Below are 12,973 nucleotides of genomic sequence, written 5' to 3' on the forward strand. Positions count from 1 at the left end.
GAAGGTTGATAACGAGTTATTCAGGACTAGCGATAGATATCCAAATGATTACGTTAGCTAGCTAAGTTCAGGATAGTCAGTGAAACATGACTGGAGCTAGCAAAACAATTGAGCTAGCTACGTTAGTTAGCTAACGTTTCCGCTTGAAATCTCAAGGGCCACTTTAGCTAGCTTGGGTAACGACGTTACCGACACGTTAAAGAAGCGACTGGACTGGTTAGGAATGTGTGAATATATTAACTAGCTAGTTTGGTCATAATGCAACCAAGTATTACATTTAGCTATTGAGCCATGTCCTTTACTAAGCCAGTCCAAATACAAGCCGACACCCCCCTCAATCACTGGACACCTTGGCTCTAGTCTTGAACACAGGCTAACGTTAGGTCGTTAACGGTAGCTAAGCTTGCTAGCTTACTAGCTAGCAATGGTACACTTGCTGGCTAAATGTAGCGAAAAAAATGACAACTAAAAATACAAACCTTGTTTATTTGCCTGAGCTATATGAAAAAGTGCAAAAAATAAAACACGAAGATATCCGAAACAAGACGTTTTTCCCCTCACTGGCAAGTGAAGGAAACTCGGTGTTCTTTCTGCTTGCGCCATTCTTCTGCTCTGACTGCATCACTATGATCGTGTGCTCCTAGCTATAAACATTGAGCGCAAGCAGTGACACGAGGAAACTTTGTGGACACTGTGAACAGTGCAGTTGGCACTTGGCAACAGCACAAGAGCAAGTACTTTGGTCTTTGCCCCTCGACCTTATCACACGTTTTAGTGTTTTTACATCCTTCATTTCTATTTTCTATTTCACTTGCAACAGTCATAAAAGTTATGTTCCATGTTCATACATAATATTTTTTATCAGCAGTTCCAGACTTCATAGATTTCACTTTTTTTAAATTATAGCAGTTAAATGTTTGTTTTGTTAAGACTAGACAGGCGCTATGTATAACGTGTCTTTTCTCTTAGCAGCCACCATCTCTATCAGTTCACATGACAGACAGGAATTTTAAGACACAGGTCAGGCATTACTAATGCATTATGAATATCTGATTATCATCCTTAAGCGTTGCTTTTCATTAAAATGATGGGTGAAGATCAAGTGGAATAATACATTTCAACTCCAGAGGGCAGCAATGCTACATAATTTCCCAATCAAATTTCAATATCCCAAAATAAAGTTAGCGAGAATGGGGAAAAACACACTCACAATATATTTGTATGACCCCAATGACACCATAACCCAATGACACCATCAAATCCAAGTTACAATGTATGACACACTTTAATACACTAAAGTAAATGTACTTCATATCATCTGTGACTCCTTCCCTGAGTTTATTTGAAGGGAGCAACAATCAGCATGCAGACATTCAATTTGTTTTGCTGATATATGGCCAATTGTTTTCGGTGCAAGGTCCATATGCCCTAGTGCTGGGTCCTAGGGGAGATAATACAGGCCCCCCAGGACACAAAGGTGTTCCTCTACCTTGACAACTGCACAGTTAGTAGGGCAGATCAGGGACCCAGTGGTGTGAATGGAGTGAAGCGAAAGATGGTTAAGCAATTAGAAATGCACATGGGTTTAGCAATTATTGTTGCGTTTACCCACAACACACTCAAATAAACAACTGCCTGGAGACCAGTGGAGGTTGCTGAAGGGAGGACGGCTCATAACAATGGCTGGAATTGAGTGACTGGAATGGTATCAAACAGTGTTTATTATGAGCCCTCGTCCTCTCAGCAGCCTCCACTGCTGGAGACATACAGGATGGTGATGGGTTAGGCTTTACAGCACAGGGCAAGTAGATAACAGATTATGTAGATAACAGATTATGAATTTGATTGATCCTCAGTGATAAAAAGCTCAAATGTTTTGTTCATCATAATAATTTATATTATGCCACAAATGTTCAACTTTATGACCAGCCATCTGTATAAAATGTTAAAATAAATAAATAGGTGAGCCAACAATGAAGCATAATATCTAACAAATGGTTGTTGTTTTACAGACACCCAGTACTGTAGTTCTCCAGGAGGACGGTTGGCCACCCCTGACCTACCTGTGGGTCTTTCCATTTTACTAAACCTGCAAAAGTGGATTGAGTCTATGAGATAATATGAAGAAACCCAAAGGAAAAGCCATGCCCTCTTCACTAATCCCAATTTACATACTCTCATGTTAACAGTCCTGTCTAGATCTGGCTGAGGATATGCACTAGATTTTATGTAGGCACTTTAATGTAAGATGTCCATGAGTGTCCTGAAAGGTGTCTGCCAAATCAAATGTATGATTATTATTATTATTATATCTGGGGTATTATACAGAGACTTTACTATGAATGTCTTAGTTCCCTGATGTGTGTCCTTTGTGAGTCTTTGAATGTGTGGTTTGGTTAACACATTTGGGGTCTTATGTGCGTAGCCCATGTGTAGGGATGTTTATTAGGTACACCTCCCCATTCGCGAAAATGGTTGGCTTCTACAGACAGTGAGTCACGTGGCTGTGGCTTGCTATAAAAAGCAGGCAGACAGGCATCGAGGCATTCAGTTACTGTTCGATTGAAAGTTAGAATGGGAAAAACTAGTGACCTAAGCGACTTTGACCGTGGTATGATCATCAGTGCCAGGCACGCCAGTTCCAGTATGTCAGAAACGGCCGGCCTCCTGGGCTTTTAACACACGACAGTGTCTAGAATTTACCGAGAAGGGTGCGAGAAACAAAAAACATCCAGTCAGCGGCAGTCCTGTGCGGGAAAATAACTTGTTGATAAAAGGTCAAAGGAGAATGGCAAGAATTGTGCAAGCTAACAGGCGGGCCACAAACAGGCAAATAAAGGCGCAGTACAGGCATCTTAGAACGCACAACTCCTCGGTTCTTGTCACTCACCTGGTTCCACTCCTATCAGCTAAAAACAAGAAGAAGAAGCCCCAGTGGGCACACTATCAACAACACTGGACAATTGAGGACTGGAAAAGCATTGCCTGGTCCGACAAATCACAGATCCTGTTGCGTCATGCTGATGGCAGAATCAGGATTTGGCGAAAAGCAGCATGAGTTCATCGCCCATCCTACCTGGTGTCAACGTTACAGGCTGGTGGCAGTGGTGTAATGGTTTGGGGAATGTCTACCTGGCACACGTTAGGTCCCATTGAGCAATGTTTCCATGCCCCAAAGAATTCAGGCTGTTCTGGAGGCAGAGGGGTCCGACCCGGTACTAGGTGAGTGTACCTAATAAACTGGAATATATGGAAATACTAGGAAATGCTCCAGGTCATACTAGGAAATGCTCCAGGACAGCAGTGTATGATTTGTATTGGCCTGTTTATTCCAGCATAAAGAGATTTTTAATTGATCCCTCAGCACATTGACAATGACGCCTAAAATGGAGTGAATCATTGGTATCATGGTTAGACACACAATCTCACAAGATCAATGATTTCTCATGTGAGAGAAAAGGAAGTGGCTCCTCCATATTAGGATACATTTGGATATTTTGATAAACTATATTGTGGGAGACCCTGAAGAACACCCTGAAAACTCTTCTTGATAACTTCTTCCCTGCTGACTGCAGTTGTCATTGCCTCTCTCGTGAATGTCCAAATACCATCAAAAGATTAGAGGCAATCTCCTTTGTAAGTACTAATCTCACAGTGACAGTGACTGCAGTCTGGCCACAAGGAGGCTTTTGGAGTACACAAGGTTCAAACGTAAAGACAAATAAAACACAAACAAAAAGACTTCAAGACAATTTCAGTCTATGGACTCTGAACCTCCATCTATGCCTCTAATATTACATCAGTGTAGATTTAGTCTACTATTTGAAGAGGGTGCCTGGTACAAATGCATGTCCCACAGTCACACAATCACTTTTCTGGCCCTTTATCTAACGTTGTATGGCCAGTAAACACCTACATCTCACAACCAACAGGACAGGTCATTCAGTTTCTGGAATTGTTGTTGGACAGAATTAGCCTTTTATTAATGACTGTTAATTCAATGTCTATTTCTGAGCCCTTGATAAGTATTTATAGCTGTGGTAGTGGAGAAACACTGTCTGAACAACTAATTCATTGCTTTCCTCTCACGTTCATTCGGGTGCCTCTGCGGTTCCTTAAGTCCGTCATGACAAGCACTGACTTAACACTTGGACCAGGGAAACACATTAGTGGATCTAGGGACATGCTGGAGTCTTAAATCTAAGATTAGAACTTCTGTTCTACAGATGGAGGACGGAGGATTTCCCCTGTGTCTTCTCCTCTTTTCCCAGGTGGGTGGGGCCTCTGTGGCCATGCAGTAGAGCAGCCTAGTGGGTGAGACATTCTGAACATCGGTGACATCTCACAGCAGCTCATGGCCCAGGCTGTGCTGAAGGAAAGAAGAGCCCCAACCGTGTCCTACCAAGCTAAGGGCAGAAAATGGCACTTGGCTCTTCCTGTATTTGTAAACTGTAGGTAAACTACCTGCCTGATACGACACAATACCAATCACCCAGTCCTAAATCGACCCCTACCCACTACCCACAAGACACTTGTGTAGATATGAATGGAGTGGATAGGTGTCTGGAATATTATAATATTTTCACCTTGTCCTCTGATAGGCTAGGTGGAATTTACCCCATATTTCGACCACTTATCCAATCCGGTAGGGGACATTTCTTGTTATCTGTCATTATGCAGGTGAGGAGCAACACATAGCACCTCTTTCAGTCCCAACAGAGGAGCAGTGTTGCTAAGTGGGAGTCTAGGGACTCATTTTCAAGAAGGCAGGGAGAGGGGGTGAGTATGAGCTACGCTCTACATTTCTAATGGACTATGAGCTTTTTAGCCTCTTTAAGCCCCAGTTCATCTCATCCTTCTGACTCCTGCTCTATTATTCACTGGAGCCAAAGAGTAAATCCGTCTTCCTTCTTAATATGCTCTCATGACCATGCACTTAGGGCAAACTGGTCTAGAACCTTGTTTAGTCGAACCTGGTGGAAGAGCTGACATCTGGTCCAGGGGTGACTGACATGTAGGGCTCATTGCAAGGACTCTGTTGCACTACATCCCTTTGTTTCAGATAACATCTAATGATAAGTGATATGACTTCACCACCTGAACAAGTACTTTCTTACCTAACTGTAGGCTAATGACAACAATTCCAACACTAAATGAATACTGCCCTTATGTGGTAGTCGTTAAACGTTGTAGAAACTTCACTTCGCAGCAAGCGGTGGCGCTCACAGATCCCTCCCTTCTCTCTCTTCTTCCCCCCAAGCAGTTTATGACTGTTCATGAAGGTGACGGAAGTTCGTTACGGTTTAAAGGAGGCTGCTTGGGTAATAAAGGACACAGGGGGAGCTGGTCTGGGTGCTGAAATATAATTCCAAATCGTTGTGTCCACTAGTATATCATTTGAAAGTAATGTAAGGCCGTGTCTAGCGAGAAATTAATGATTTTAAAACGTTTGTGTAGCCTATGAAGCTAGGAGTAAAACATGGGACTATATCACATCGAGAGTTCCTTTGACGAAGACATTTGCTTGAGGACTATCTTTCCCTAAACTATATTCAGGTACATTTAGACTAGAAATTTGCACAAATTGTGTGGTAGTCTAAAGAAACAACTGATTTATCCGTATTGTTGCAAATAATATAGGATTCATCAAATGTTATAGCTAGATAAAATGTTTTTTGTATTGCCTAAATTTAATCGGGAGCAACAATGAAGGATAGATCCAAGCAGCTTTGACTACTTGGTAAGGCAATTTGTGAGGACGTTCTGATTAGATCACATTTAAGCAGACTACTGTGTTAAAAATAGGATGAACTAAATAACTAAATTAAATCACAATGAATTAACTCAAAGTTTGAAAAAGTAATGAAAAAAATTCCAACTAGGATGTAGGCCTTATTCTAACCTTTTTGACAGATTTGTATTATTATCACCAGCTGCTGAAATAATTTATAATCAACCATAAAGACATGTTAACATAAATTATAGATACATTGGAAACATTGGAAACATCAAACATTCTGAAAGGGGAAAGGTCAATTTTAATTCAGTCTCCTTCGTAATTCTTAACAGTAGAGATGTAGCCTACCCGAAAGTGTTGTAAAATGTGTGGATTAATAAATTCATTCATTAATTATTCCTTGCATGCAGGTTGTGAAATGTTAGATTGAATGCGTGTTAATCCGTTATTTGACATTTTAAAAATAAGCACGAATTCATATTCCATTTAAAAAATGTTTTTCTTTCATTTCAAATAAAACATGTTGCGCAGAATAATACAATCATGCCTTACTACTGTATCCGTATTATTTCTCTAATCTCGTGTTTCATTTAATTGTTCAATTTGAGGTTCAGACAGGGCCTTTCAAAATATCATACACGGCATACAATGGGCAGGTCATGTCAATACACCAAACCATTTGCATGTAACGCTTTGGAAAGCAAAGCATTACTTCAGTGGGAGTCTATAATGCACTTGTGTGCATTGTGATTGTGGACCAACAAAAAAAATCGTATTTTTTTAGATCACATTTGAGTTTTTTGTTGTTGTTATTAAGCAAATGTCTTTGTCAGTACACGTCCAACGTAAAAATCGTGAAACAGTCTATATGAAGTGAGATTTTGTATGAATTCAAATTGTGAAAATAATTTGAGTCCATTCACAAAGACAGTATCCAAATAAAAACGGAATGACAAACACAAACAAAAATATACGAATATGTCATTAAATAATACAGCCATGGAGTGTACAAAACATTAGGAACACCTTCCTAATATTGAGTTGCACCCCCTTTTGCCCTCAGAACAGCCTCAATTCGTCGAGGCATGGACTCTACAAGGTGTCGAAAACGTTCCACAGGGATGCTGGCCCATGTTGACTCCAATGCCTCCCATAGTTGTGTCAAGTTGGCTGGATGTCCTTTGGGTGGTGGACCATTATTGATACACACGGAAAAAACCAGCAGCGTTACAGTAGTTGACACAAACCTGTGCGCCTGGCACCTACTACCATACCCCGTTCAAAGGCACTTAAATCTTTTGTCTTGCCCATTCACCCTCTGAATGACACACATACACAATAAATGTCTCAATTGTCTCAAGGCTTAAGAATCCTTCTTTAACCTGTCTCCTCTGCTTCATCTACACTGATTGAAGTGGATTTAACAAGTGACGTCAATAAGGGATCATAGCTTTCACCTGGATTCACCTGTTCAGACTTTGTCATGAAAAGAGCAAATGTTCCTAACGTTTTGTACGCTCAGTGTGGGTGTATATCTGTAGATAGATGTAATCTCTGAAACCTATTCAAAGATACAACAATTTGCCCTTCCAAGAGCTTATTTTAAACACTTGTTTCTTAGAAGACAGTGTAGGGAGTTGATCCTGTGTGACACTTAAGACTCAGCCATTCCTTATTCTAGAACAGCTTCTCACACCATTGTTAAGTCTGTAAAAATCCCTTCTAAATCCACAGTGAGACATGTGGTTCACCATCCCTTAAAATCCCTATTCACGCTTCTCCCCTCTAGGAGAGTGACAGAGTCATCCTAGACCTAGAGCTGTCCTAGGATAGATAGTTGAATCATAGTCATACACTTTATAAAGTTGTGATACATTACTATAAAATGTGGGGGTAAACAACTACTGATATGAACATTGTAGCGTCAATTTCTAGGCTTCAACATTGAAATGTCTCCGTTATAGTTGTAGGTATATTTAATACTTAAGAAACAATTGTTTTGACTTGTGAGACTGGGAACAATGTAAATAATCAAACCCTACATGTATACTCTAATGTATCCTCACTATTCTGTTCTGTTCACAGCAGTCCACCAGCCTGATGCATTGGGGACCATAGAGTGAACCAAGATGCCTAAGATCAGCACGGAGCAGTCTTATCCCAGCCACGGCCGCTGTTCGGTAAACACCCCCGACAACCTGGACCAGATTGAGAGTGGCAGCAGGTAAGACATTTACAGGATTTTACCAGCTTGGGTTTAGTTTAGGATTTGAAGCTTTTACTTTGAAGAGCCAACAACACACAGACTCCATTTTTGAATGCCAGTAAGCGTTCTGTGTGATCATGATTTATTTCAGTGTAGTGACACTCCAAACACAGGAAACACAAATGTTGACACGTCCCAAGCTAGTACAATTTCAGTGTATATTTTTAGCATGGTGGAGGCCTCACTCTCTTCCTGGTGTCCTCTCTACGCTGCAGCCATGAGGACCAACTGGACCCCTCCTTCACGGGGACAGGAGGCATGTCCAGGTCAGTGCAGATGTCTTTTTTCCATATCCTTATTTACATTTATGCCCATTTTAAGGACTACAATGGAAATAAGTCAATAGACTTCAATATGTTTTTTATCCTTCATAATTTATAATGTGTGTATAGTTGTTTCTCATTGTTTTATAATGCATGTGTAGTTGTTTTCTCAATGTTTGAACATTGTTTGAACAACATTACAACGCATTTCTCTCAGGCTGTCTCGCTTCATGGTGTTGGTGAAGGGCTGGTCATCTCACAGTAGTCAGCCCTCAGATGCCCTTCCTTTAGACTCAACCATGAAGTCACACACAGAGTTCAGAGAGGCCTGGAGGGCAGAGAGCATGTCCAACACCAGACTCTCTGACCAAGTCCGCAGGAGGAAGTGAGTCCCTGTGTGTGTGTGTGTGTGTGTGTGTGTGTGTGTGTGTGTGTGTGTGTGTGTGTGTGTGTGTGTGTGTGTGTGTGTGTGTGTGTGTTTGTGTTTTGCTCAATTTCTCTTTCTCTCATGTTGCAATTATTATGACTTAGAAATGAAATAGCTACTTAGATTTGAAGCTAACACGTGTATTTATATACTTGTTCAAGCAGTGGTCAATGGCCCCTTGCAGCATACAATATGAACAACTGCAACAACAAGGATGAGTAAGTGGACCAACTATAGCGTTCAGTTAGTATTCAGACCCCTTGACTTTTTCCACATTTTGTCACGTTAAAACTTTTTATTCTAAAATTAATGTTGTTTTTTTCCCCTCACCAATCAACACACAATACCCCATAATGACAAGGCAAAAACAGGTTTTTAGACATTTTTTCTGATTTATAACAAATAAAAAATAGAAATATCACATTTACATAAGTATTCAGAACGTTTCATTTACTATGTAGGTAGTAACTAATCTAATCAAATCAAATGTTATTGGTGACACACACATATTTAGCAGATGTTATTGCGGGTGTAGCAAAATGCTTGTAAATAAATAGCTGTATATGCTTTTGTTCCCCCCTCCCTGTCACTCTCCAAAGTATTTTGTGTTACATAATTGTGATCAGACACATATTTGTTTTTATAAATGTCATACTGGAGGACAAAACATGATAAATGACAAAGAAATACCAGTAGAAAGCCAAGAGACCTGTCACTACTCTCTTGACCCGACAGTAGCACGCTGCCCCCCTCTGGTCTTGATAAACCATTGCACATAGTTTCATGCAATGGAAAATTGAATTGAAACCAAATAACACCCTCCATGAACATTACAATCCAATATCACCAAACAAATCTGTAAGAGTGACGTTAGTTCAGTTGATTAGCCTGATCCACCCTCCCGATTGCTGCGCTTTTGTTTCTTTTCACTTCGTATCAGTGGAGGCTGGTGGGAGGAGCTGTAGGAGGACGGGCTCATTTTAATGGCTGGAAGGGGATAAATGGAACTGTATCAAACACATCAAACATATGGAAACCACATGTTTAACTCCATTCCATTTGTTCCATTCCAGCCATTACAATGAGCCCGTCCACTCCTCCCACCAGCCTCCTCTGCTTCAAATAGAAAAACAGAATGTAAGCTTGCAAAATCAGGATGGTCGAACGAGGCTTGGTTGATTACACCCGCTATAGATAATCCTCTTATTTTCCCCTTGTATAATAGTGTTATGTGCTGTAGTTAGTACATGCTTCATTGAGATTGATAAAATGATGTGTGGAAAAATAATTATGTGTTCAGCAAAAAAGATGAGAAGAAGACAGATCCCCCGAAGCCACCTGATATGAAACCGGATGAGAAGAAACCGGATCCCCCGTAAGTATATTCAGTTTCTATGGTTATATGGAAGTCTTATATGTATAAAAAAAAAACGGATTATAAGTTAACAGGAAAAAGCTTTGTATTTTATGTTTATTTCAGTAAAGAAGTGTGGATCATTGACCCCGCCACAGATATGTACTACCAATGGCTGACAATAGTAGCTGTCCCAGCATTCTACAACTTAATGCTTCTGGTGCCAAGGTGTGTGCTGTTTTAGGATTCCAGTTTTATGGTTTCCCAAGATATTGTTGAGTAATTGTGAATGATCAATACTCTTGTGTTTCTGCTTGTCTCCCAGAGCTAGTTTCAATGATCTGCAGGCCAACTATGTAATGCTGTGGATGGTTCTCGACTACACTTCTGATGTCATCTATTACATTGACACGTTTGTGAGATCTAGGACAGGTAAAAACATTCTTGTTTAGGGTTGTTGAAATAATTTCTACATAACATAGCCTTGTTTAACAATTTAGTATTTGCGATAAAGCTTTGAAATGTCATCAACAGGTTTCCTGGAACAAGGATTGCTCGTGAAGGACCCAGTGAAACTAAAAGAACACTACCGAGCCCAGAAGCAATTTAAATATGACATCATATCGATGATACCTACCGATCTTGCCTTCATTCCATACGGTTACAACAATCCAGAGTTCAGATTCAACCGCCTCGGCAAGATGGCGCGCCTCTTTGAGTTCTTCGACCGAACGGAAACCAGGACTAACTACCCCAACATTTTCAGAATCGGAAACCTTGTGCTTTACATCCTGATCATCATCCACTGGAACGCTTGCGTCTTCTACGCCCTCTCCAAACTCCTGGGCTTCGGCTCAGACACCTGGGTGTACCCAAACATCACTGACCCCGAGATGGGCCAGCTGTCCAGGAAGTACGTCTACTGCCTCTACTGGTCCACCCTGACCCTGACCACCATTGGAGAGACCCCGCCCCCTGTCAGAGACATCGAGTACCTGTTTGTCGTCGCCGACTTCCTCACAGGCGTGCTGATTTTTGCCACCATTGTCGGTAACGTGGGCGCCATGATCTCCAACATGAATGCGGCACGCGCCGAGTTCCAGGCCAAGATCGACTCCATCAAGCAGTACATGGAGTTTCGTAAGGTCTCCAAGGTCCTGGAGGCCAGGGTGGTCAAGTGGTTCGACTACCTGTGGACGGAGAAGAAGACCTGCGACGAGAAGGAGGTTCTGAAGAACCTGCCGGACAAGCTGAAGGCTGAGATTGCCATCAACGTCCACATGGAGACGCTGAGGAAAGTGCGTATCTTCCAGGATTGCGAAGCCGGCCTGCTGATCGAGCTTGTGTTAAAGCTGCAGCCGCAGGTCTTCAGCCCCGGAGACTACATCTGTAAGAAGGGCGACATTGGCCGAGAGATGTACATCATCAAAGAAGGGAAGCTGGCTGTGGTGGCGGACGACGGGGTCACACAGTGGTGTGTGCTGAGCGATGGGGCGTACTTCGGAGATCTCAGTATCCTGGGCATCAAGGGCAGTAAGGCTGGCAACAGAAGAACAGCCAACATCAGGAGCGTGGGTTACTCTGACCTCTTCGCCCTGTCTAAAGACGACCTGATGGATGCCCTCACTGAGTACCCTGACGCCAAGTACGCTCTGGAGGAGAAAGGCAAGGCCATCCTGATGAAAGACAACCTCATTGATGAGGAATTGGGAAACAGGGCCGACCCCAAAGAAATGGAAAACAAAGTCCTTACGATGGAGACCAACATGGAGGTCATGACGATCAAGTTCACCAGAATGATTGCCGAGTGGGCAACATACCAGGCCAAGGTCAAGCAGCGCATCGGCAACATGGAGGCCAGGGTCAAACCCCTCAGGCAGGGGGATGGATGAGGTGATGAAGGACAAATGATCACATGCAGAATATCTACTCTACATATTTGACAGACACGGACATTAAATGTAAATCTATAGCCCATACTCACAATTTAGATCTGGTTAGCTCTAAATAGCTTTCCATCCAAGTGGATAATAACCATAAACTGTATTGTTGACTAGTCAAAAGCAGTGAAGGCTGGTGGGAGGAGCTATAGGAGGACAGGCTCATTGTAATGGTTGCAATGGAATAAATAGAACGCAGTCAAACATGTGGTTTCCATATGTTTGATACCGTTCAATTTTTTGCATTCTAGCCATTACAATGAGCCAGTCCTCCTATAGCTCCTTCCACCAGCCTCCACTGGTCAAAAGTATACCTAGATTCAAACAGCCAAAAACTCAGCCAAAAAAGAAACGTCCTCTCACTGTCAACTGTGTTTATTTAAGGCAAACTTAACATGTGTAAATATTTGTATGAACATAACAAGATTCAACAACTGAGACATAAACTGAACAAGTTCCACAGACGTGGCTAACAGAAATGGAATAATGTGTCCCTGAACAAAGGGGGTGTCAGAATCAAAAGTAACAGTCAGTATCTGGTGTGGCCACCAGCTGCATTATGTACCGCAGTGCATCTCCTCCTCATGGACTGCACCAGATTTGCCAGTTCTTGCTGTGAGATGTTACCCCACTCTTCCACCAAGGCACCTGCAAGTTCCCGGACATTTCTGGGGGGAATGGCCCTAGCCCGTACCCTCCGATCCAACAGGTCCCAGATGTGCTCCATGGGATTGAGATCCAGGCTCTTCGCTGGCCATGGTAGAACACTGACATTCCTGTCTTGCAGGAAATCACGCACGGAACGAGCAGTATGGCTGGTGGCATTGTCATGCTGGAGGGTCATGTCAGGATGAGCCTGCAAGAAGGGTACCACATGAGGGAGGAGGATGTCTTCCCTGTAACGCACAGTGTTGAGATTGCCTGCAATGACAACAAGCTCAGTCCGATGATGCTGTGACACACCGCCCCAGACCATGACGGACCCT

General features: G+C 42.2%; 2 protein-coding genes across 6 annotated transcripts in view; one reads left to right on the forward strand and one right to left on the reverse strand.

The window, feature by feature from the left end:
• Positions 1-664, reverse strand: part of LOC115196388 (transmembrane protein 131-like) — a 34,290-nt gene extending 33,626 nt beyond the window's left edge. For both annotated transcript variants that reach the window (XM_029757173.1, XM_029757172.1), the window contains exon 1: positions 480-664. In XM_029757173.1, the coding sequence (XP_029613033.1) occupies positions 480-603 (124 nt within the window). In that variant the 5' untranslated portion in view covers positions 604-664. The remainder of the gene's footprint in view (positions 1-479) is intronic.
• A 4,622-nt stretch (positions 665-5,286) lies between these two features.
• LOC115196390 (cyclic nucleotide-gated channel cone photoreceptor subunit alpha) lies at positions 5,287-12,167 on the forward strand. 4 transcript variants are annotated; one of them, XM_029757176.1, is made up of 9 exons: positions 5,287-5,321; positions 7,823-7,961; positions 8,219-8,269; positions 8,484-8,651; positions 8,855-8,911; positions 9,994-10,068; positions 10,174-10,275; positions 10,373-10,479; positions 10,582-12,167. In XM_029757176.1, exons 2-9 carry the CDS (start codon positions 7,867-7,869, stop codon positions 11,937-11,939), a joined length of 2,013 nt encoding a protein of 670 aa, XP_029613036.1. In that variant the 5' UTR covers positions 5,287-5,321; positions 7,823-7,866; the 3' UTR covers positions 11,940-12,167. The 4 variants fall into 4 exon arrangements, with proteins under 4 accessions (XP_029613036.1, XP_029613034.1, XP_029613035.1 ...); XM_029757174.1 differs by lacking the exon at positions 5,287-5,321 and adding an exon at positions 5,341-5,556; XM_029757175.1 differs by lacking the exon at positions 5,287-5,321 and adding an exon at positions 5,341-5,556 and having other exon boundaries at positions 7,826-7,961.
• Positions 12,168-12,973: the final 806 nt, after the last annotated feature.

The sequence above is a fragment of the Salmo trutta genome, chromosome 6 (assembly GCF_901001165.1).
Source record: "Salmo trutta chromosome 6, fSalTru1.1, whole genome shotgun sequence".
Classification (NCBI taxonomy): domain Eukaryota; kingdom Metazoa; phylum Chordata; class Actinopteri; order Salmoniformes; family Salmonidae; genus Salmo; species Salmo trutta.